This window comes from Macrotis lagotis, chromosome 5 (assembly GCF_037893015.1).
Source record: "Macrotis lagotis isolate mMagLag1 chromosome 5, bilby.v1.9.chrom.fasta, whole genome shotgun sequence".
NCBI classification, from domain to species: domain Eukaryota; kingdom Metazoa; phylum Chordata; class Mammalia; order Peramelemorphia; family Peramelidae; genus Macrotis; species Macrotis lagotis.
Genome location: NC_133662.1, coordinates 122,908,577 through 122,935,347, shown reverse-complemented (window position 1 = coordinate 122,935,347; position 26,771 = coordinate 122,908,577). Strand labels below are relative to the sequence as shown.

Genomic DNA, 26,771 nt, shown 5'->3' with positions numbered 1-26,771 from the left:
TGACATTGTCCCATGCTGTTATTTGTCTTGGCTCTTAGTCAACACCTGTTTTGGAAATGTGGCAATAGTTGCAATTGATTCTGCATTTAATAATTGCTGCAACCCTGTTGCAAAATTGGTTAAGGTTGCATGACCTGTATGTTAGAATGCAATAAATAAGACTGGACCCTGATAGCTTAAATTCAGGAATTTTAATAGCAATTATGCATACATATGTAAACACATGCATACATGCGTATATGCGTGCATAAACATACTCAATCATTACCTAATTTAGAGGTAGCTTAAAATAGGATAGTAAGCTGGTTTTGGAGTCAATAAAGCTTTCTCTGACAAATGACAGTGTGAATCCCTTCCCACCTATTCCTGTGTCTGTATCCACCTCCAACCCCACCCCCCACAAAAATCTTAATATCTCCATTTTCTATAAGGTTTTCTAAGACTAAGTTGTTTTTATAATGTTTGTCCTTCATTTTTTTGAAGAAGACCATGACATCAGGGAAGTGATGCCATGACAAGCATGTGATTTGAGTGAGGCGGGTGCTGTGCTAAGTCACCAGCCTCACTTTCTCCTCTAGAGCAGTCTGGCTCCAATGACCAGATAAGAATCAGGATGACTGGAGATGACCCTGGATGTGAGACAATCAGAGTTAAGTGCTTTATTACATATTTTGGGTTGGGGAAAAAGCAGTTACTGTTAGTTGCAAGTCCTCAGGGAGATTAGAAAGGTTTAAATTTTAATTTACAGGTTTTTACAAAGATTTACAAAAAGTTCACAAGATAAGTTCTTTGGAGAAGCAGCAAAATAATGAATTTCAGAAGTAGTAAGAGTTAAGTAAAAGAAGGAACAACCACAAGCTGGTCTGGAGAGAACAGCAAGGACAACTAAGAAGGAGGAAAGTGAGTGGTTATTTAGGAGATTATGCTTCCCCAAAGCCAGCTATCTTTACAGGAAGACTAACAAGCATTATGTAGTAGACAAGTGCAAAGGGACCCCAGAGCAGGCCAGCTTCACAGGAAGACAAGCAAGCAGGGGATAAGTACTAGAGAAGAGCCAAGGTTAGGGGGATCTCAATCTCCTGGAGCAGGTTGTCCTCCCAAGGTAGAGGAGCAGTTCAACTGTGGACTAAGCTGAGCTTTTAAGGAGGATAATAGAGAGCTGAGGGTGGGAGATGAGAAGGTAGTTTGAGAGCAAAGAAGAGGAATGAGAGGCATGTAGAAGAGAGGTGGTAGGGAAGACTTAAACCTTTCAGGCTAAGGCCAGGATCCATTGTTTTTTGATAGAAGCTTGTTTTGTGCCTGGGGGCAGAGATTTTCTGAGCTCTCCAGAGGGTAGTGAGTCACTTTACCTCATAGCTTGGACTGTGGGAAGGTGAGGGTGGTGGTGATGGTGATCCCTGTTAATGTAAGGTACATGGTCAATGCAAAAAGAACAGATTGATTATAAAACATATTTCTCTCAAGAATTTCCTCTACTTCAATAGGATGGTTAGTTTCTGAAAATTTTACCAGATGAAAAGATCTAGCTAGCTCTGCTCATTTGGATTAAGGAATACATGTACCAAGTTGGTTTCATGACCTTGTTCTGGAGGAACCTTCCATTTTGGAACTGCTTTTCATAGTGACTGCATCTCTCACCCGGTTTCAGAAAAGCTCCAGATACTCCCATTCCTCCTTCTTTCACCATCTTAAGAGTTTCACCTCATAAAGAGTTGATTTCCTTTCCTTCCACTCTCAGTTCTGGAATTATGAACCATGTTCTAATCAATCCAACCTTGTTCCTCATGAGGGCTGTCAGACCAGTCTTCTTTGAGGTCACTACACAGTCCTGTAATTTTCAGGACCAAAGTTTCATCCTTGCTTTGTCTATGATTTTTCTCTAATTAGTTGTGGGAGTTCTAATCTTATATAAAAGGGAACAAATAGATGTCCATTTTCTCTCATGCTGTAGGATTAGTAAATGAATCATTTGGCTTCAGTCTTCTATGCACTTCTGTGACCTTGAGCAAGTCACTTAACCCTTCCCTTAGTTTCCTCACATATATAATGGAGAAAATAATAGTAACTATCTCTTAGGGTTCTTATGAGGAGAAAATGAGATAACATTTGTTAAGTTCATTACAAGTCTTAAAGTATTATATTAATGCTATGGTGATGACATAGATGAGGTGGTTATGATAAGACTATTTCTATTTAAAGGCAGAAGGTAGTAAGTACCTGAGAATGGTGGTAACATTCAAGTACCACAATAATTTTGGTCATTTGGCTAAATGGCTGTACTTTTTATGGCCTGTACATTCAAAAAACAATAATACATGCAAGTAATTCTTTCTGTAAAAAGTAAATTAATTACTTTCATAATACAAAAAATTCAAACTGGAATCCTAAACTTAAATGGCTTGTTCAGAGCAAGGAAAGCTCTAAAAGACAATAAAAACTTAATTCTAATTGCAATAAATGAAATCAAATTAAATCATTTATTTTAAGCTCTTTCTAAGTACTATCAGATACAAATCGAAAGACAGTCCCTGCCCTCAAGGAGTTTACAGTTTAATAGGAACAAAGCATAAAAGGGAGATGAAAAGAGAAGGGGGGGAAGTGAAGGGACACAGCCAAAGTTAAGTATGGTAGAGAAAGTTCGAGTCAAGAATAAAGTTTGGAGAGATGGAGATGTGGATGACTTGGACATTTTCCTGAAAAATTCTGGGAATTAGACTATTTAAAAGAAATTCTATTAAAGGAAGTTCCCTTCCAAAGGAAGGAGCCTTTTGGGTGAAGTATATATCTTAAGTTGGCTTGGTGCTTGTGGACTTTCTGAGTGAGGAGGCCTCAGGGGTTGTTTGAACTTTTAGAGTTGGAGGTTGATGTGGCATGGTAGAGAAAGTCTGGATAGTCAGGAAATGAGTGGAGAGAACAATAAACAAAAGAATGACCTAAGCACTTTCCTTAAGATGGTTCTTTGAGGAACCAATCAGAGGAGGGGACCACAGAGGCAGAAAGTACTTTCAGTACAATTATTATTAATAATGAATTTGTTTTTCTAAATTAAATTTAGAATGTATAAAATAATAGCATATTAAGTTAATAGGGAATTTTGGAGACTTACCCATTTCAACCTTTTATTTTGTATTTGATGAAATGATTTATTTATTGGAAGGTGACTTGACCAAATAGTAAAATAAGTAGAGCCAAAATTAGGAACCCTGGTTTCTAGTCCAATATTTTAATTACAGAGATTGTCTTTTTTTTCCTGCCTTTTAAATAATGAATAAGTTTGCTTCTATTAGTTAACTAAAATAGAAGTGATAGTAAACTTAAAAATCATACTTAAAGGTATTTTAATAGAATTTCTTTTAAATAGTCTAAAACCATTTGTATAAATTAAATTATTAATTGGTTCTTACAATTGTGGAACAGCTGGGTGTTGAAGTGGATGAAATGTCAGGCCTGGAGTCAGAAGACCTGAGTTCAAATTTTGGCCCCAGACATTAGCTGTATAATCCCTGGCAAATCACTTAACCTTGTTTATCTCAGTTTTCCATCTGTAAAATGAACTGGAGAAGAAAATGACAAACCACCTTTTGCCAAAAAAACCCCTAAATATGATCTTGAAGAATTGAACACAATTGAAACAACTGACAACACAATTGTCTTTGGATTTTATATTCCATTTAAAATAGCATTTGAAGAGATTTTATTTTTGTTATTGGGTAATTTAGCATCTCTTATAAAGTGAAAGCAACTTAAGAGCACTCAATTTAAGAATCATTTTTTATTTTATTTAGGGAGGCTATAATTTAGCATTATTTTCCTATATAGATATATACTAAAGCCTTAATCTGATGCTTCACTATGGTACTTCACCCTGGGCTCTCTCAAAGGCTATGCTAGCGGAACACAAATTCTGTTAGATTCTACCATGTTGGAAAGGCTTTGAGATGGTTCCAATAATGGAGCTAGGAATTAACCTAGCTAAATTTGGAAAACTTGATACCCAGCTAGCCACAAGAAAATGGTTCTTTTGACTAGGGCAATTCTCAAAGAAAGACCATTTTATATAGGATTTGCAGTCTATATCTGTAGAATGTTTACCCAAACTGATAAAACTATAGCTTCATATATTGCTTTACATAATAGTTACTATCATGTTTGTGATATAATGATCTACTTATTAAATACATTGCTTTATAGAATAGCTATATAATCTTTGTTTTGCCTGTCTCTAGTTTGGGTTTTCTCAGTATACTAATATGGTATATTTTTGTTCTTTAGTTGTGCTTATAACCCCATTTGAGGTTTTCTTGGCAAAGATGCTAGAGTTGTTTACCAGTTTCTTTTCCAGCTCATTTTACAGATGAAGAAGCTGAGGCAAACAGTGTTAAGTGATCTGCCCAGAACAGTGTTAGTAAATATTTGAGGTCAGAATTGAATTCACAAAGATGAGTCTTCTTAATTCCTGGTCCAGTACTCTATTTTCTTCAATTAACTGCTATAAATAATTATATGCATAAGTACACTATATATATATATATATATATATATATATATATATATATATATAAATCCTTGATATATATATATATATAATGAAACATTGATTTAAATGATATTTGTTCTTTTAATATTTATTTAGCAAGTTTTATATCCATAGCATTGTGCTAGGTGCTTCAGAAAATACTAAAAGTAAGTGATAAAATACTAAAAAGTAAAAGATAAATGTCATACTCACAGAATAACATAATTAGACCATTAACCCTAATCCCTTTATAAATTGAAACTGAGGCCCAGAGATAGTAAATGCCTTGCCACAAAGCTGTCCCAATATTAAGTGGGATAGCCAGACTTTCAATTCAGATTTTCTTATTCTAAATTCGATATTATTTCTTATAAATCTATGTACTCAATGCATTATCTGAATCATATTTCAGTTTGTATTTACAGGAATTAATGTTAAGGCTCACTAAGGGTTTAGAAATAAACATTTTGAAACTCCCCAGGTTGCCCCAAATTTTGTAAACTATCCCTTCACCAAAGTTCTTAGCTAGTAGCCCCTTGGGCTAAAAGAGGCCCCAAATTAGAATGGTCTCTTCCCTTCCAAGCACATGAAAGCTGAATTTATCCCATACCTCTATTCTTCATTCTTCTTTAGAATCTGTAACTATAGCTTTGGATATGAGAACCCAGACCTGTGACAGGTAACCTCTTTTGTGGCTCACCTTTCCTGGCAAGTACTCTTTCTAGAATTCAGACCTGCAAGTTTGGTCATCTTCTACCCCAGACCCACCAAGCACATTCCTTGTTTGGCTGTTTCTGGGATAAGAAAGTCCCTTATATTCCAAAATCTGTTAAGTACAATGCTAATCTGACTGTTTGCTGCCTAGGGGAGGGGTTTGGGAAGGGAGGGTGGAAGGAAATTTTGTAACTTAAAAGATATACATGTACATATGGATGAAAACAAATTAATTTTAAAAAATAAAAATAAATTATTTAAAAAAGATAGCCCCATACATACATAAATATGGATGTGTATATGGCCTTCTAAGATTTCTCCCTTTGAGTTTCAACCTTCATTCAAGACATTCACCAAAAATTTAGCAGCTATTGTCTGCAGATAGCTAGGCAAGGTTTAGATAAGAGATATCCCTGAACTCACTGAATTTACCAACTACTTAGAGGGATAAGACACAAATATAATTATAGCAAACAATATTAAATAAGTTCATTAAGAAGTACTTTGTGAAGTTCAAGAGAAAAGGTTATTGCCAATAGGTTGACCGGGAAAGATAACTCCATTTGAATCAGTAGTTCCAGTAAGTAGAGGTCTTTGAATACTAGAAGAAGGGACTTGCACTTTATACACTGACCCCCCTGGTAGTTATCTATGCTATGAAAAGTGGATGGCTTTGTACAACTTGATTTTCCTGACTGTAAAGCCACTAGATGAGTAGCTTATTCATAAAATTGAGGAAATGGAGGTTTATAGTGGTTAAAATGATTTGACCTGCTAGTTAAATATTAGAGGAAGGACTGAATTCAGTAGGTTGCAGAGTCTCAAATCTGATTTTTGTCTCAGGAGCTTTAGTAATGAGGTTCATAAGGCTAATATGATTTGAAAATGTAATCCTTTTTAAAATTCTTTTCAAAAGCATTTAAATAGAGCAATTAAAATTTCTATTAATAATGGTCCTAATAGTGTACATTAACACAAAGCTGCCATGGAAATTATCTAAGGAATAATTATCCTATCATACATAATATTTAAGATCTAAAAAAAGAGGCATAACTATTCCTGACATCTTTTATTCTTCCCCATGGACCCTTGCTTTTTTCTTTGGGATTATTTGTGTTTTCCTAATTAAAATATGCATGGGGAATGAGAGGAAATTGAAATTTCTGCGGCAGAATATAGAAAACTCAGGGGGTCTTTTGACTCATTGTCCATGTGGGTTTTTTTTTTTTTTTTGCTGTTTATCACAAAGATCTCACCAAAAGAGCAGAATAAAGGTTTCCTAAGTGCTGCTTTCACCTCCGAGGTTTGATTATTATCAGTGCCTTCTTTAACCATTCTCTGGTATTTCTTTATCTGTGTGAATATTATAAACCGAGCTTCCTCCGGCCCTCCCACTTGAGCTTTCCTGTTAGGCCTGGATAGGTTTTCTTTTAGACTGTCCCCCCCGTATCTTTTACATTTTTTTGTGCTGACTTGTAATTAAAAAAAAATGTTTCTTATCTTTTCGCCCCCCCCCCCCCCCCCCAAGGCGGTCTGTCGGGCTTTGCACCGTTTCCAGGACCTACACCGATCCAAAAGGAGCCAGCCCGGGCCGCCCCGGTTCCGTTATGCGCCGTTTGGGGTTTTCTGGGCACGAGGAGGCCAACAGTGCCCAGGGTGGGGGCGTCCGAGCCCCTCCCCCAAGCTTCCCGAAGAGGAAGCCGGGGGGGGCTCGGGGCCCAGCCTGGGGGACCGCCCGCGGTTGGTCCTGCACCGCGCCCCTCCCCTCCCCCTCCCATAGAGGAGGACACGGAGGGGGTGTTTGTGGGGGCGGGGCGACGAAGGCGGCCGCGCTAGCGCGGGATTCGAACCCGGCGTCACGGGACGTAAGGAGGCTGCCGGGGGCGGGCGGGGCGACATGCGGCTCCCGCGGCCGGGAGGGGCGGGGCGGGGCGGGAGAGCTCCCCAGTCACGTGGCCCCCCCGGGGCGCGCCCCCCCCGCCGCTCGGGCCGCCTCCTCCGCGCCGCCTCCTCCGCGCCGCGGCGCGTTATGTAAGCGCCCGCGGCCCCGCCTCGCCGTGCCCCGCCCCTGCCGGCCTCCGGGGGGCGGAGAGCGGAGGAGAGGCGGAGGCGGAGCGCGGAGCAGCGGCCCCGGAGCGGAGCGCAGCGGAGCGGAGGCAGCGCAGCGGGAGCCGCCGCCGCCGCCGCCCCGGGATCCAGGACGCCGGCCCCGACCCCCGTCGGCCGCAGCGGGCCATGGCAGCCGGCGCCGCGCCGCCGCCCCCGAGCCGGGCCCTGGCCCCGCGGCTGCCGCCGACGGCCCGACGCTGAGCCGCCCGGCCCGGCCCCGCGCCCTCCCCCGCCGCCTCCCTCGGGGCGGCCCCGGACAGCCGCCCCGGACAGCAGCCCCGGAAGCGCCCGCGAGGAGCCGAGCCGAGGCCCCGGCCATGTGGGGCCGGCTCCTGCTGCTGGAGCCCGACGGCCCCGGCGCAGCCCGCGGCTGCCCCCCGGGTAAGGAGCCGGCGCGGGCCGCGGGCGCTGCCGCCCCGCTGACCCCCGGCAGAGCCGCGGGCGCTGCCGCCCCGCTGACCCCCGGCAGAGCCGCGGGCGCTGCCGCCCCGCTGACCCCCGGCAGAGCCGCGGGGCTCGCCCGTGGCCGGGCGCGGAGCGCGGCCGCTGCGTGGGGGAGGGCCCGCGGGGCTGCTGCAGTGCGCAGGGAGGCGGGAGGGGCGCCCCCGGAGCCTGCCCATGCCTCCGCCGGCGCCCAGGAAAACCGCTGTTCCGGGGCTCGTGCCAGCCCCGGGGGGCACGCCGGGGGCGCCCCTCCCGCATCTCCGGGGGCTCCGGCCAGCCCCTGCTAAATTTGGGCAAGCCGGCCCGAGGACTTGGGGCAGACTGGGCTTGGGGGCTTGCCCTCTGCAGGCGGCCCTTTACCGCCGGGTTTCCAACTTTTTTTAGAGTTAGACAGCAAAATGTGAAATATTCCTCACTTTGGAAAATGCCAGCCCTCAATCCAGTCGGGCAGGGAAATCAGAACTTGAAATTATGCATTAGACCCGAAGTATGGGGAGGTTTGTATAATATTAGCGTGAGTGGTAATACTGATAGAGGAGTTTTGAAAACACCGTTTTTAACATTTTGGACTTTGAAAGTATGTTGGTTTTACAGAAAACAACATTAAGTGGAGTAATGTACATAATTTGATGTTTTGCTTTAGTGTAGATTGTAGTTAAGTTCCTATATTTTCTTTAAAACAATTACAATTTTTCTTAAAACGTATGTATACACCCTGGTATTAGAGAAGACTTAATTTGTAAATAGTGATGTAATTATTAATTACAAATTTACTGGTAGAGTCCGTTGCCATCTGGTATGCTCTTTCATATCCTAGTCCCTTGCAATGTTTTATTGTGTGTGCACTTTGATAGAAGCGTCCATTTAAAAATTGTTTTCTGCCAGTTCTCTGGTAGGGCAAGGGGATAGGACAGATGAGATGTGAAAGAAGAAAGGAAGTGACTTATTTTGGTGATGACATTGACCTTGCCATGGAAGAGATAGACTATAGTGAAGAATAGCAGTTACTCATTTATGTAGGTTTTCTCAAAACTGCATTATGACTTTTGGGACTTTCCTCAGGACAACTCTGTGAAGTGGGTTATCTAAGGCTTTTATAAATGAGGGGACTAATAACTAATTGTAAAATGTTTCTAACTTTAATAAAAGTAAATATTTTACTTAAGGGTTTGAACTGATGTATCTGCAATTTAGACTTACTATTATAAATCTAGGCAGGGTAATAATGTAAAAAATAGGTGTAGTAATAATTTTTTTTCCAGTTTTTAGTTAGTCTTCTATTACATGGAAAATCTTGAAAATCTTTCTTTAAAGCATTTTTGGGTTAAAAGACTAATACATGACTTTAAAAATAGGAACAGTTGGTAAAGGTCAGGATAGGGTCTCAGTATTGATCTAGGAGAGAAATTAGTAGTACTAACAATCTGGTGCAAATGTCTCTTTAAAAATGTTTTAAAGACAACTTTAAAACTGTCCTCCACATATATTTTATTGCAATATGTCATTTAGTAGTGTTTGATTTTTGAATGCCATCAGTCAGGCTAAGTAATAACTAGGAGAGTAGGAAAGAATAAGAGAAAAGGAATTGAGGAAGATGAAAATGAAAAAAATAAGGTCAGTGGAGGGAATTCTAGATGACTACCTGAAATTGATTCAGGTACAATTTTTGAATGTTAGTGGTATATTAGGTCATCCAAACTCCCCCCCACTTTTTTTTAATTTTTAGGGCAGTGGGGTTAAGTAAGTCACTTGCCCAAGTTCACAGCTAGGCAGCCTGACTCCAGGACTGGTGCTTTATTCACTGCACCACCTAGCTACCCTCAAACTCCTTTTGTATTGTAAGATTAATATTGACTATTAAGATGTTTTTCTTCCAATTTTTTTCCCCCTTCCCTCTGTCCCTTTCTTCCTCTCTCTGTGACACACACACACACAGCACTAGTAAAAACAAAACTCAAATGAAGCACTTGATTCAGTTAGATTTGTGGCATTTTAGTAGTATATTGATGTAAAGGTGGCTGTTGCATCATAAATATTTAAATATATTTTCAAGATCATTTGTCCTGGGATGGTATGGTTTTTAGGGCCATGATTTCATCACAGGTAGATATCTCAATCTCTCTACTTTGCATCCTGTGTAATTCTTATGACAAAATTAGAAGATTTAGAATTGGAAAGAAATTTAGAAATCATCTAGTTTCTTGTCCAAGTACTTCCTCAAACATTTTTGATCTCTGGACACCTTCAAATTATTTTAAAAATAATTTTTTTATTGATGTCTCCAGGATCTTTCCCCTTCCCCTCCAGATAATCATTTCATCTAACAAATAGACCAAAAAAATAAAAAAAAGGAAATGAAAAAAAGGAAAAAAATCACAACAGACCAGTACAGTGAGAAAAGTCAGAAAATATACAACAAATACGAATCTTCCATCTCTGCATACTGAGGATGGTGACTTAGCACAGCATCCCCCCTCACTCAAATCCAATTTTTGTGCCCTGATGTCCTGGTCTTCAAAAATGAAGGACTAACATTTCCTTTATGTTCTTAAATGTTGAGGAAGTCAAAGTATTTTTGAGTTCTATCCCTCAACATTCATTATTGTATTAGAAATTAAGACCAATACATTTAGATAGCTATTCATTTAAAAACAACAAAAAGAAAGTCATCTCATGTTAATATAAAATACATTTTTATGGAAAGTAACTCCCAAATAAAAAAATGAGAAATGAATTGTTCTCCATATTTTTGTAATTGATCTTAATATCTAACTTAATAGAAGACAGTTAAATTATTTTACCTTGAGTTATTTTTATACATTCAGTGTTTTGAGATATTGTTTTGGTTGAAGTATATGAAGGAAATCCAGTCTTATTTGTAACATGTAGTTGGAAAAGAGAAGAACACTATTTATTTATCCATTCATTCATTTAAGTTTTTTGCAAGGTAAATGAGGTTAAGTGGCTTGCCCAAGGCCACACAGCTAGGTAATTATTAAGTGTCTGAGGCCAGATTTGGACTGAGGTATTCCTGACTCCAGGACAGGTGCTCTATCCACTGCAACACTTAGCCTCCCCAAGAAGAATATTTAAAAAAGATAATTATTGTCTTAGTATCATTATAAAATAGTTTTGGTTTCATGGACCAATTGAAGGAGTCTCAGAGAGAACCAGGAATTTGTGTACCAACCTTTGAAAACTGCTGATTTTTGTCTGAGCCCCTCATTTATAGATTAGGAAACAGACATCAGGAAGGTGAGAACTTGGCCAATGTGTCATAGGTCATTAGTACTGTTGTTGAAATTGGAACCTACTTCTTTTGATGCCTTATCTAGTTCTTTTTTTGCCTGCATCCTAGCTCATGTAAATTTCTATTTATAAGTCTTCCATAGATGATTCACCCTTATGATAAAAATTGCCATAAATACATATTATTTAGGTTGCCTTTATTTTGTCTTATTTTTTCTGTGGGCCTACTCTGCTTTCAGTTTTCTTATTATGAATAGTATTGATGAGGTTTGTCTTCTCAGGAGTTATTGTTGGTAATATTCTGCAGGGGCTGTACCTCTGACTTCATTAGTACAGTTAGCTCTTAATTGAGAAATTCTCCATCATTGCAGTTTGGTGTTTTCTCTGCAACTTGCAGTCTTGTCCAAAGTCCTGAAACTAATTCTCCAGGCCACACTTCCATTTGTTCTTTAGTGCCCTTGTAATTTTGATTGTTCTAAAATTGTCATGTTCTGTGACTCTAATACATCTTCAGGAAAATATTGCTGTTAAAGACATCTTTTGTGACTGATCATTTTGTCATCATTGTAAGCATAGTTCATTTTCTTAGATTCACTCCTTGGACAAATATCCTTAGTCTACTCAATTTTTGCTCTAGCTTACCTTTCAGTATGCAGTGACTAGTTCTAGCAGTATTTGGATAATCTTATTGTTTATTAGCCTTACTTTTTGTTGGACTCAGGCCCTCTTTCAAGATATTGATGAATGCCTTAGAGGAACATTTATTTTTTTCCTTTAGTTTCTCTGTTTTACACCTTAATTGGTACTAGTATTTATTGGCTCATTTAACAAAGGTACCTTTGAAAATTTGTCATTTTCTTCTGTAATTTCACATTTTGTTTATATATATATATATATATATATATATATTTTTTTTTTTTTTTTTTTTGCAAGGCAAATGGGGTTAAGTGGCTTGCCCAAGGCCACACAGCTAGGTAATTATTAAGTGTCTGAGACAGGATTTGAACCCAGGTACTCCTGACTCCAGGGCCGGTGCTTTATCCACTGTGCCACCTAGCCGCCCCCATGTAATTTCACATTTTGTGACTTTTTAATGTCTCCCCATCCGGATCATTGATAAGTGTCACAGTTTATCCTCCCTATTTGGAATACTTTTCCTCATACCTGCCTTTGAGACTTCCTTTAAGTCCCAACTAAAATCCCATCTTCTATGTCCCTTTCTAGTGCCTTCCCTCAGGTACTTAATTCTGTTTAACCTCTCTATAGCTTGTTTGTATGAATTTGTTTGCTTATTGCCTGTCCTTTTTAGAGTGTGACATCCTTTAGGGCAGGAACTGTTTTTTGCCTCTTTTTGTATCCTCCCCCCTCCATCCATCCCCCCCAATGCCTGGCACATGGCAAATATTTAAGTTTTTATTGACTGATTCAGTTAAGTCAGGGAAGGGGGAAGGTACCTCATCTGAGAATTTCCTAGGCTGCATTTTGTTTAACTGGAAAATTATTTTACAGAATCAGTAGACTGTCTTTAAGTCTGTACTTTTCTACATAAAGTTTCATCAAGGACATGCTAGATGATTTGCATGTGCCTTTCTCATAGCAGTTTTATAGAAATGAGAAAGTAGTTATATGTGTAGGTGGTAGCTAATGTTTCCTTTTGTTTTTTAGTAAAACCTTGGCCATTTTCTTTGTTTTGGAATTTTTCCCTCTGGGGTATTGAAATTGATCACAGAGTACATTGAAAATTATGTAATCTCTAGTATGAATAGAGTTTAGGTTTTTTGAGGTCAAGTGACTGACTTTTTTTTTAGCGTTTCTGCTGTGCATCTTATTCTATATGCCTTTAGGTAGGTCCAACAGTGTCTCCTTTTTAATTGCTTTTGCAATTTCTTCACATAGTAATACATTCTATATCTCAACAGTGATGACTTAAGTGGTTTAATCAAAGTTTAATGAGAATAGAAAGGCAGATCTATTTATCTGATGTCCTTCCAGTTTCATCTACAAATAATCTCCAGACAAGCTTATGATCTGACATTACTGTATTTTATTCTAAGTGCTTAGAAGAATCATTTTTATTCCAACTACTTTTCAGTGTTTTGTGGAATAATACTGCTAGGAGTCATCTGTTTGTCCTGTGGATTAGGTTGTACTTCAGTTTTTATCTTGCCTTCCCTGTTTCTCTGATTGTCAAGATTATGCATTTTGCTAGCTTTAAGATGACTTTTAAGTTTCCTTGTTGCATCAAATATTCCAAAGAAAAGGAGTCTTCTTTGGTCCTTTTGCCATTTTTTTGAGTTGATAGTTTTATTTAAACAGATTTTTTTTATAGTATTTGCATACTTTTTTTGGGGGGGGCAAAGCAATGGGGTTGAGTGACTTAGGTAATTATTAAGTGTCCTAGAGCCTATTTGAATTCAGGTCCTCCTGACTCCAGGACTAGTGCTGTATCCACTGTGCCGCTTAGCTGCTCCCTTGCATATAATAACTTTCAGTTGTCTTCTCATTAGGTATCTACTTTGACTTTTGATCTGATTGTACAAACACCACTGATTCTAAATAATTGCTTCATCTATAGCCAATTTTATGTTAAGATAAAACCTTTTTTAAAATATATGTTGTGATTAAGATGTTTTAATCTTTTATTTGATGATATTCATGACATAGCTATATATCTATATATCTATCATCTATCTATATATATATAAAATATCCTTGAGATTTCACTTTTGGGAGGATACATTATGAAACTCCTTTATTTTCTTGTTGGGAGATTGTCTATTGCAATCTCTTTTTCTTCTGGTTTTATTTATTTGGAGTAAGGTTGTCAGTCATTATGATTCATTTCTTCTGGTAATATGGTTTGTTGGTCATTGGACAAAAAGATCATGTTAAAATTGACATTTGGTAGATAGTCTTAGTACTGCAATTCTTAGTGTGCTCTGTCCCCTTTCTGCCATTACATCATGAATCTTTTGGAAGCTGGAGGAGGCTTCACAGGTTTTGAATACCTAATATTTTCAATATATTTTGTCTTGGTTTAAGTCAGCAAATAATTTATGTATCCTTCATCTCTGCTTACTCCCAAGGAGCACTTAAATGCATAGCAGTATAACTCTGTTCTTTAATATTCTGGTATTTAAAAGGAACAAAGTATGTCACCTGGTGGATGTCAGCTCTGTTGCCAAAATGACCTGGGGAAGAGTGACCACTGACTGACTTGTTGGCTGTGAGGTCCTGGGCAGGTCAATTAGCTTTCCAGTGTGTCAGGCAACCCTGAAAGATTGTTTCAGAGGAACAGACCTGGGGTTGATAAGTGTCTTCTAACCTATGGTCATAAAACCACAGGACCATAGATACATAGATTCAATCAGTACCTATTCCTAATAAGTAGGAATTTAAAATCATTCTTTTTATTACCAAAGTATTTTGTAGTTAACTACATTTTGCATCAACTTTTTAAAAGTTGTAAAAACAAACATATACGCTTTCACAAAAGCACTCAGTTCATTCTAAATTTGAATTAACTTAGTATGGTCTCTATTTATAAGGATAAGAATTTAGGAAGAACAAACGATAGAGAGCCAAAATTCTGAAGTAAAAGGAAGTTTGTTTCAATTAAAGGAATGAAAATAAAATGAAATGAAAAGCAAATGTGAATAGTGTACAGAATGGTATAGAAAATTCTGAACTTTTAAGTGTCTAAAATATTTTATTTTGATCTTTTTGCCCTCACCATCAGCTTTTCAGCAGTTTTGCAGAATAACATTGTGCAAGGCTGAGAAAATAGCAAATATTGTTTTCTATATTCTTTATGCAAAGAAAAATAGATTTTATGGATAAATTATGTACATACAATAGATTTAAATTAAGGGATAAATATTTGAACTCATACGATTCCCAACTTTAAAATTGTCTTGCACAAGATGGTTATGAAAGGATCATAGATTTAGAGTTGAAAGGGACTTTAGAAATCATCTATTTATTCTACAGATGAGAAAACTGAAGTCCAGAGTGGGTAATTTATTCAAGATCATAAAAGTAGTATAAATGTCAGAGCCAGAATTCAGACCTGTTTCCTTCTCATTTCAGTGGCCCTTCCACTACTACACAGGTATTTTTGGAATAGGTTATGTTAAATTTTGACCTTAATTGCATAACCAACTCTTAATCTCTTAAACAACCAGTTTAATATAAAATCTTTTTGTGATAGGATACCATAAGTTCCAAGACATTGTACTGCAGAAAAATTGATTCGAAGATAAGAACTATGATTGATTCATTTCTATCAGGTTTTTTTTTTAATGTTGCTCTGTTTGATATATGAATGTAAGTGGTACAGTGATATCATAATTACAGAAGTGATAACTAGTATGATTACATCACAGAATAAGCTTCTCTGCTATGGTTCTAAATTAGAGGGACCCCAAAGTACTATGGTAACAATAAAGTATAACTCAATTTAGCCTACCCAGGGATAATTGTATATGTTATTTCATGGTGGGGGTTGGGGGTGGGGGATGGTGGGTATCAAAGATCTTATTATTCTGGAAATAACTTATCATTAGTTTTGGAATTCATCAACTTAATTTACTTGAATAATGGGAGGTATGTGAATCTTTTGAAACAAGGCAATAAATGGTGAGTCAATGTATTCTTTATTATTAGTATGTTGTGATTTTAAAGGTACAGGAAAATTATAGACTCTGGTTAATTTTTCTGACTATGAACTTGAGCTGACCCAAGACTAGAGGTTCTTAATAGTTTTTGGTATCATGGATTCCTTTGGGAATCTGAAACCTATGGACACTTTTAAATGCATAAAATCAAATACTTGAGATTACAAAGGAAATACAGTTATAAAGCTATTTGCTATAAGTTCATAGACTTCAAATTAAGGATCCTTCAGTATAATGAAAGAAATATTAAGATTTAAAAATATGTGAATATATATAATATTTAACATCTTGACAAACTTATCATTTCTTAATTATTGTTGTTCTGATGATAATTAAAGGCTTTTTATTCATTATACATGGCAAGATACAACTTTAAAAACTGATGTGAAAATAAAATTTCCTTTAAAGGATCTCATTAATTTGAGGGCCAGAGAATGATTTTGTTTTTGTTTTTTGTTTTCGCAAGGCAATGGGGTTAAGTGACTTGCCCAAGGTCACAGAGCTAAGCAATTATTTATTAAGTGTCTGAGGCTGTATTTGAACGCAGGTACTCCTGACTCCAGGGCTGGTGCTCTGTCCACTGGGCCATCTAACCGCCCCCAGAGAATGATTTTTAAGAAAATATATTTTATGGATGACTTAAAACCTCTTTTTCATGTCTAAAAACTAAATCTGAATATGTAAAAAATTTATTTCTGTATATCCTTTTCCTCTCTTACCTCTTGTAACAAAGATAAAAAAAGCAAAAAGAAATTCAGTAACATTGGCCAGTATATCAGTTGAGTTGAAATCTGTTCAGTGTTTGATACCCATAGTCCCCAGTCTTTGGAGGGATATAGATTTTTGTCTTGTTGTTTTTAGGAAATAGCTTGGTCATTATAATAACAGCTTTTTTAAAAAAAAATTCTCTGTAGTTATTGTATATTCTTTTTTATTTGCCCATTTAAGTCTGCATTAGTTTGTTTCTATTCATACTTGAATTCTAAATAGTTATAAATTCATTCTTAATTATGGTACAGTAATGTTTTATTCCCTTTGATAGTATTATCCTATTAAAAAGTAATGTATATGATGAATACAGAGAATACCAAAAGACTTAGGGTCTGATGGTTCATTCATCAGAATCAATAAAGCCATACATCCAATGATGACAACAATGAACAACAACTACATTAAAAAAATCTGAATAATATAATTATAATTGCAGTATTTGGGCACATCTGGAGCCATCTCCAATCCTGATTTATCTTATCACTGGACCCAGATGGCTCCTGAGGAAGAGAATAAGACTGATGACTTTGTACAGCTCATTCAGAAAGAGCACAGGATAGTTATAGATTAAAACTTACGGAATTATTTTTTATATTTATTTATTTTGAATTTTACAATTTTCCCCCTAATCTCACTTCCCTCCCCCCACCCCCCACAGAAGTCAGTCTATTAATTAGTCTTTACATTGTTTCCATGGTATACTTGATCTAAGTTGAATGTGATGAGAGAGAAATCATATCCATAAGGAAAAAAATAGAATTATTGTCTTTACCTTTTTATGGTCCTCTGCATAGGACCAGGCTATCTGGGTAAAAATATTGCCTGTGTATATATTGCTTAATTCCAACAAACATGTTTGTTACTTTGTATAGGAATATACCAACTAGATTTGTCTGATAGAATTTCAATATATTAATCTCTTGGTTGCATGCTCTGTTTTTATATAGGAATCTGCCTAATAACAGAAAGAGCTGGTACCATTAGGACCTGGATTCAGTGACATTGGGCAGGTCACTTGAACTCCTTGGGTCTAGTTTCCTCATTTATAAAATGAGAGTTTGGGTTAGATACAGTCTGAAGTCTCCTAGTACTGGATCTGTATTTTTGTGATTAAAAATTAGTCATTTCAATGATTGACTACACTTTTATTGAGTTATGCCTTTGCTATTCCTTTTATAATACCTTTTCTTAAGAAATATGTTTTATTTTTGTTATTTTATATAACCTAAAGTGCCCCTTTCCCTTGTAAGAGAGCTATTCCTTATATATTTAAAAAAACAAGTTAAATATAGAAAAACAGATTAATACATTGAAAAGATCTGAAAATATCTTCAGTGCTCATTTCTTTCCTCTTTTTGCTACATCTCTTTTAAAAGAATAAAGGAAGTGTCTTGTGTCTTTGAAGCCAGTCTTGTACTTTGTAATTGAGTATCATCAATATTTGATTGGTTGTGATATTTTTTCCATTTACATTGTTGTAGTTATTATGTTTATTATTTTCCTGACTCTGCTTGGTTCATTTTCTAACTGTCCTTGTAAGTCTCCATGCTTTGCTATATTCATTATTTGTTTTTTCCTACAGCATAGTAATACTTTGCACACTTTACAAATGAAAAAATAGTTAATTTTGATTATATGAAATTGAAAGAGTTTTGCAAAATATAATTACTGTGTCTAGGAAGTGATTGGGGAAAATCTTTTTTCTCAGATATCTCAGGTAAAGATTTTTAATCCAAGAAATATGAATAACATATAAAAATGTATGTTTAGAAGCCATTCCCCCAGAGAGAAGTAGTTAAGAATAAGAATAATTCTCAAAGATTGCAAACTCATTAACAATCATGTGAAAGTATGCTCCAAGTGACTAATAATAAATGTAAATTAAAACCATTTTATCTTACACTCAGCAACTTGACAAACATGACAGAAAAAGAGAAGTGTAAGTGTTAGAGGTGTTATGAATAAACTTGAACTCTAATGGATCTTTGTTAGATTTGTGAAGTGGAATAACCATTGGAAAACTATGCAAATAGTGGTTGAAATGCCCATAATCTTTGACTCATAAATTCCTTTGCTAGCATATACCTAGGAGGTCACTGATGAAAAAAAAAACCCAAAGACTCTATATAACAAAACACTTCTAAAGAACTAGAAACAAAGTAGTTGTCAATCAGCTGGAAATAGCTAAATAAGCTATGTGGCATATAAATGTAATGGAATTTTGGGTATTTAATTTAGTTTTTACCCCAGATATTGAATCAAATTTCTCCTCATGATAATAAGGACATTTGGAATTAAGACTGAAAGTTTATTCTTTGACTGTTTACTTGCAATGGAAAGTAAATGAATGAATGAATGAATGAATAAAACATTTTTTGTGCTCCAGGCACTATGGATAAAAATAGAAAGGAAAACAGTCCTTTTTCTTTAATAACTCAACATTCTATTAAGGGGAAATGGTTCTGTATCAGTGGTCAAACTTGTGGGGTCTACAAAAACTTAAGTGCACCAACAAAATAAATAAAAATACAATACAACACAGATGATGTTAATTTATGATTTTCTAAGTCTGTATTCAAGCCAACAGTTTGAGTTTGACATTTTTAGACCTACAACACTCTAGAGAGCAGCTGGAACCAGATTAAAATGTCTTTGAGAAATATGTAACAAAATAGAAATACAGTAAAATGTAGATAATTATATTTTAAGATTAAATCAAGTATGCAGCTTGCAGCTATCCTTGATAATGGTGATGATGATGATGATGATGATGTTAGTCCTTTGTTCTTGAAGAAGGCCATGACTTCAGGGAGGTGATGCCATGACAAGTACATGAATTGGATTTGAGTGGGGGGAGGCTGTAAGTCACTAGCCTCACTTTCTGCTCCAGAACCATCTGGATCCAGTGGCCAGATATGAATCAGGATAACTGGAGATGGCCCTGCATGTGGGGAAATCAGGGTTATGTGACTTGCTCAAGGTCATATAGCTAATAAATATCAAGTATCTGAGGCTAGATCTGAACTCCCATCCTCCTGACTCTAAGACAAGTGCCCTATCCACCATCTTATATATAATATAGTGGCCCCTTTTCTATTTGAGTTTTATACCACTGATCTATACATCCTGTATATGATGAGGGAGGGCAGGTAAATTCTTAAAAAATCCACAAATATGGTTGCTGATAAACTTAGGCAGATCCAAGGGTTGTCTACATATTGATTACAATGAACAGGATAGATTTTTGTTTCTAGAAGTATAGTTATTGGTTTAATGCTGTTAACTTTATCCTAGTTGAATCAATACTCTGCCATTCCTACCAAATGGAAAAATTTCTTATTCATGAACTAGAAATCTGATAACCTGATATTTCTTTCCTGGCAGCTACCTCCTGGCCAGAACATAACCTCTCTTTTAACTTCTTCCCTAGTCGTCATTACCTTAGATACAAGAGTTGTAGAGGCATCAACACTACTTTTGCTGTCATAAGAACTCTGCTATTATATTGGAGGTGCACAAGCATGGACTGATAGTTTTCTTTTTTGTCTTTGCTTCTATTCCCATTCTCTGCCTGTCTTAGTGGTTTTTGTAATTTTTTCCTCATATTTGGCCTCTTTCTGTTTATAAATTATGTATTTGGATACTCTGTTAAATGAATTACCGAGAGGCATCTATTATTTAGATACCCATGAAGGGTAGTAAGTTGTGAAAGTAGAAGTAGAGAGTTGCTGCAAAATTGGGAGATTGTACCTATGACTAAGGAGAATAATGGAGGCAGAATTGTACAACAGATATTTGTTAGAGAGAAATTTTATGATTAAGAGATGAAATTAAGAGATGAAAAACAGGAGAAAAATGAAGTCTGTGAAAATGGATATTTGCAGTCATAGATGTTCAAACTTTTAAAAACCATGTATATTTGAATTCTGATTATTTTATCCCTAGAGGAACTCTTAATTAACATTTTCTTTTTAAATTTTATTTGAGGCAATGAGATTTTAGTGACTTGCTCAAGGTCATGCAGCTAGTCAATTTTTTGTTTGAAGTCGGATTTGAACTCAGTTCTTCCTGTCTCCAGGCCAGGGGCTCTATTCATTGTGCCACCAAGCTGCCCCATAACTTAAATTTATTTTTTATTTTTTATTTTTTGCAAAGTAATGGGGTTAAGTGGCTTGCCCAAGTCCACACAGGTAGGTAATATTAATTGTCTGAGACTGGATTTGAACTCAGGTTCTCCTGACTCCAGGGCTGGTGCTCTATTATTCTCATTTTGTACAAATAATATTTTTTTAATACATTAATAAAATGTTCTTGTTTGAGTAAACAAAATACCCCCTCCCCCCAAAAAGTAGACTAGCTTGAGAAATAAAGGGGAGAGAAAAAAATTAAAATTAAAATAAAAAAGAAATAATAGTAATAATTGTAGGTATGGCCAGGTGGTGCAGTGGACGGAGCACCAGCCCTGGATCCAGGAGCACCTGAGCCCAAATCCGGCCCCGTACACCCAACAGTCAACCAGCTGTGTGACAGGCAAGCCACCCAAACCCCACTGCCCTGCAAAAACCAAAAAAAAAAAAAAAAAAAAAAGACCCAAAATAAAATAAAATAGTAATAATAATTAGTAGGGGCGGCCGGGTGGCGGACAGAGCACTGACCCTTGAGCCAGGAGCAACCAGGTTCAAATCCAGCCTCAGACACCCATCAATCACCCAGCTATGCGGCCCCAGGCAGGCCACCCAGCCCCATTTGTCCTGCACCACCCCTCCAAAATAATAATAAAAAATGTGCTTGAGTCTTTGTTCCAATACCATCAACTCTGTAGCAGGTGGATCACATTCTTTATGATAAGTCCATCACAAGTTACTTCCATATTTTTCCACCATTGCCATTGCTGATTGCAGCTCCCTCCTTTTGTATTTCTCCACTACCATGTACTCTCTCCTTTCACTCTGACTGCTGTAGGGTAGCTGAGTGGCAGCAGACAGATCCCTGGCCTTGGGGCCAAGAGGCCCTGAGCCCCCATATCACCCTTTAGGCCCAGCATCCACCTGGCCCTGTGGTCTGGGACAGGCCATCCAATCCCAGCCCCTTGCAAGAAGTGAAAAAGAAGATGTGTTATATCTGACTACTCTTCCCCCATGGTCCATCCTCTCCTCCTTCATTCACATCCTCATCCCTTCCCCCTGTCCCCCCCTTTCTCCTTCTTACTCCAGATGTCTATACCCCATTGAGTATATATGCTGTTTCCTCTCCTAGCAACCACCTCTGATGAGAGCAAAGATTCCCTCATTCCCCCTTGCCTTCCCCCCCTTTCCATATCATAGCAATAGCTCCTCGGGGTGCAGCTCAGGAGAGTCCCCTGCTGCTGTGAGCCGCGGCTCCCCGCACCCTGGGGCTGCCTCCGGGAGGCTGAAGTTCTTTCGCTCTGGCAGGCTGCCCCTCCAAGCCCAGGGAGCAGAGCCTTTCTGCTCTTTTCCAGGTTACTTTTGAGTAGGAGAACTGCCTCAATGGGTCCCTTTGTGGGTTCTGTCTCTCGAAAGTTTAGTTAGAGTCCTTAGTTTCACATTTTATCAGAGAGCGCCTAAGACTTGATCCCTTCTTGTGGCCATCTTGGCTCCACCCCTGACCTGCTCTATTTTAAATTAAAAAAAAATTAGTTTTGCAGATTAATCTCCCTTACCTCCTTTGCTTAACCAGCTCAAATCTCTTAAAATTTCGCCTTTGCCATCTGACTTATTAATGTTTCCAATTTTTAAGTTTTCTTTTTTGTTTGAATGAGCTTTATTTGTGCCTACACTTCATAATATTCTTAATTTAAACTTAATTATTTCAACCCATCCTTTTTCCTTTCTCTAGGCTTTTTATTTAATCATTCAATCTCTTAGCTAGTCTCTCTTTTCTTAAGACAAGGAAATTTATTTTATGAATTTGCACAATTTACATTCTTTTTGAGTTGAATATTTCCTCTTGAGTTAATATTCCTAGTGAAGTCCTCTCAGGGTTAAAAATCATTAAAACAAAGACAGACTATTACCCTCTCAGGGTTAAAAATCATTAAAACAAAGACAGACTATTACCCTTAGTCTATTCTTAGAAGAAAAGAGGGAGAGAGGTCTTGTATTCTCAGTCAGATACCCTCCCGATTCTGTTAAGGAGGGAAATAGTGGAATACTTCCAGCGATTGAGACCTTGCATTCTTAGTTAGCCACCTAGTTGATGATAGACTGGGAGAATAGTAGACTGCCTCCTCTTGTTTGATAAATACTAAGAAGACCTTGCATACTCAGACATTAATTCATTTAGATAACAAAAGGTCATTAGAAATCTTCTTCTGATATCCTCATCATCTGGATGGTGAGGTAATTTTCTTTGAAAACATTTTATTCTCTTTGTTACCAGGTAGATTTTTGGCATAAAGATTATACTCTGAAAACCTTAACCAGTCAGGTTGGAAGAGAGGGGGTTAGGGAGAGGGGAATTGTGCCATAATCTTGCTTGACTGTCACCTCAGGGCAGCTCCTTGATCTTCACTACCTTTTGAGACTTGGAGTCTGTCCTTTTCTTGAGAAAAGTCAAAATAAACTTTCTTTTTTGCTCAGAGTAGTCTCTTTATTTTTTCAGTAGATTTTTATCCCACACATTTTGCTTTTTAATATTTTAACTTGATTTTTTTGTTATCTGTAGATTTTTCAAAATACATGTTTTCTATCTAATCTTTATTTTCATCTTTCTTTTCTGTTAGATTTTTCAAACTCTGACACAGGAACATTGAAATCATCTAGAATCAATATATTGTATCTTTTCATTTGTTAGTTTTTTTTAAAATTATTGTTATGGGGGTGGCTAGGTGGTGCAGTGGATAGAGCACTGGCCCTGGAGTCAGGAATACCTGAGTTCAAATCCAGGCTCCTTCATTTAATAATTAACTAGCTGTGTGGCCTTGGGCAAGTCACTTAACCCCATTTGCCTTGCAAAAATAAAAAAAGATTATTGTTATGATTGGCACATATCTACCTTTAATATTATTTAATCACAGCAGAGTTTCTGTTTGTTTTATTTGAAATCCTGATTGTAATTCTCAATTTAAGATATTTTTCTGCTTAACATTTTATTCTAGTCTTTGATTCTTTATTCTTAAAATACATTTTGCATAAGCAGCATCTTTTGAATTTTGTTTTCTAATATATATTCTGAAATTCAGTTTTTAATAACATTTAGAGCTATAATTAAGGAATAATAATTAAATTTCCTTTTCCTACAATGAGAACCTCTTTCTTTTTTTTGTTGCATTGATGAACTGAACAAGTCCATTAAGACTGATCATCAAGCCCATGTTGCTGTTAGGGTGTATAATGTTCTGGTTCTGCTCATCTTGCTCAGCATCACTTCATGCAAATCCTTCCATTCTTCTTTGAATTCCTGTCCCTCCTGGTTTCTTATAGAGCAGTAGTGTTTCATCACATACATATATCACAGCTTAAGCCATTCCCCAATTGAAGGACATTTACTTAATTTGCATTGAATTGACTTCTTGGGAATGGATTTAAATCAAGGATCTTAGAAGCATATGAATTGTACAAGAATTAGACACTATTTGAGTAGTTGGAAAGTGGACTCATGCCATTAAATGTACTGTCCTTAGAGAGTTAAAGTATTCCAAACAGGAAAGTTACTTAGGGAAAAAACCTTTTCTCTCTCATTCCCCAGTTCCTTATTTCATTAACCTTTACTTGTGGTGCCTAGTTTAAAAAAAAATCACCTCAATAATTCTCTTACTACTTTCACAGTCTTTTTTTTTTTAAGGATTTTGCAAGGCAAATGGGGTTTAAGTGGCTTGCCCAAGGCCACACAGATAGGTAATTATTAAGTGTTTGACACCAGATTTGAACCGAGGTACTCCTGACTCCAAGGTCAGTGCTTTATCCATTGCTCCACCTAGCCGCCCCCCGCATAGTCTTCTAAAGTCAAATCTTCATGTTCTCTTTTCTTGGAATCCTTCTTGGCTCCTACCAAAGTCTACCTCTGATCCCAAAAGTGAACTGCCTTGGGATAAAGAAAGTGTGAAAATATATAATAATTCTAACCTAATGGCATTTGACATCTATATGATGAAGTATGGATGAATTCCTTTTTTTATGTCCTAGCTACTCTATTGTTTTTTTGTTTCATCAAAGCTCAGCATCCTTTTAGCTGTCTTTTCTGTTTTTTCTTTCCCCAAGGCAATGGGTTTAAGTGACTTGTCCAAGGTCACAAAACTAGGTAATTGTTGTCTGAGGTCAAATTTGAACTCAGGTCTTCCTGACTCCAGGGCCAGTGCTCTATCCACTGAGTCACCTACTTGCCCCTTAGCTGTCTTTTCATTTGACTCCCGAAACTTTGTTTAAACTCTTTTGAATGTGCTTATTTTGCTCTGCGTTGGTTCATATATTTTCCAGTTTTTAGTTGCATTCCTTATTTGTCATTTCTTTCTGAAAAATTGTATTGCTATATTAATGTCATGAATTTTTTTCAGTCATTCCTTCATCAGTGGATATTCATTTCACTGTTTTCACAGAATGTGCTGCAAATTAATCTTTGGGAATGTGTTGAATCTTCCCTTTTTTCTTCCTTGGGAGTATATGCCTTTATTGGTATTGCAGGCTGAATTTTGTAGAACACCTAAATACCCTTTCTTCACCCCTTCAGCATTACAAATTTTAATCCTGAATGATTAGACTACTTCAGAAGAATTATGCCTTCAGCAAGATAAAATTTTAGGATTATTTTAATTTATATATCTTGGGTGGCTAGGTTGCGTAGCGGATAATTACCTAGCTGTGTGGCCTTGGGCAAGCCAGTTAACCCCATTTGCCTTGCAAAAAACCTAAAAAAATTATATTTCTTTTATTTTGGGGGGAGAGTATGTTTTCATGTGTACTAGTATGAAATTGTTTTGAAAATCTGTTCAGCTGAATCACCTTTACTTTTTAAAAACTGGTAACAAATAACTTTAATAATGTTTGAGGTCTGATAATAGTATTGATGCATCCTTCTTTTAGGTAGTTTTCGTTATTTCCAATGAGATTCCAGATCTTTTGTTCTTCCAAATCAGTTTTTTTTTATTATTTTGTTTAGTTTTGTCAGGAATTCCGTTACTCTTGCAGCATGAGATCTGAAATTTTAGGTAGATTTGTTATTTTTATCGTAGACTTGTCCTAATTACATTTTGTCATTTTCTTTTTCTGCTCCATATAACTGCCCCTACATTTTGTCATTTTCACATAAACTTTGTATGCACCATTGTAGGCTAATTCATATTTTTTGCATTTTATAGTTTGAGTGTATTTTCTTATTTCTTTCCTTTTTTTTGCTTAGTGCTGTGTGGAAATACAGATTATTTTTATGGAATTATTTTATCCTCATGCTTTACTGGAGTGATTAGCATAGAAATAGGCATTCTTTAAAACTTTTGTGTCCCCCAAGTGTCTACCACTGTGTTTCGAACCTAGTTGCTCTAATTAATACTTACTGATTTCTCTTGTCAGTTATCTTAGTTTTTGTGTTTCGCTGGGGTTTTCTTAGTATACTAGAATGACATGCAGATTGAGATTGCTTTTGTTCATCTTGTATTTCTCTAAGGAGTGCTTTGTAGTTACATTTATATAATTATTGAATCTACCTTGGTAGATAAATGCCTAAATATTATACATTTTGTAATTATTTTGAAGGGGATTTCTTTTTGTTATTTCCTTTTGATCTCGTTATTATACAGAAATGCTGTTTATTTTTGTGGGTAAACTTTGTAGCCAGCTTTACTGACCTGTGTTTCCCAATCCATTATCATTTTATAAGTGAATTGTCATCAGTTTAACTGTCAAGTAAACTGTCATCAGAACTTTGCATCTCCCTATCTTGTTTTCTTTTCTATTTCTCTCCTCCCCAGTTCCTGTTCTTTTCTTTCCTCCCTTCCTCTTCCTTTTCTTCTCAGTCCTTATTCTTACCAGAGTCAGCTAGGTGGCACAATGGATAGAACCTAGAGTCCCAATCACTAATGCCATTAATTGTATGATCCTGGGCAAGCCATTTAACCTCTGTTTGCCTCAGTTTCCATTCTAGCAAAATGGGAGGACTACCTACCACCCACGGGTGTTGGGAGGATTTAATGAGATATTTGTGTAAGTGTTTGCAAAGTTCTTGGGACATGGTAGGTGCTTTAAAAATGATAGTGCTCATTCATTCATTCATTCTCTATTCTAATACCTGCTTTGCTGACTACCCTAATTGCCCACGGGCTTCTGGCTGGCTTACTCTTT

The 26,771-nt window shown here is 37.1% G+C and overlaps 1 protein-coding gene across 3 annotated transcripts in view; it reads left to right on the top strand.

The window, feature by feature from the left end:
- Positions 1–7,505: 7,505 nt before the first annotated feature.
- The window catches only part of CEP85L (centrosomal protein 85L), a 129,539-nt gene continuing 110,273 nt past the window's right edge, over positions 7,506–26,771 (top strand). The window contains exon 1 of one of the 3 annotated variants that reach the window (XM_074187451.1): positions 7,506–7,720. In XM_074187451.1, the coding sequence (XP_074043552.1) occupies positions 7,657–7,720 (64 nt within the window). In that variant the 5' untranslated portion in view covers positions 7,506–7,656. Of the gene's footprint in view, positions 7,721–8,004; positions 8,281–23,662; positions 26,634–26,771 lie in introns of those variants that run through there. The other 2 variants (XM_074187450.1, XM_074187452.1) reach the window with 2 other exon arrangements.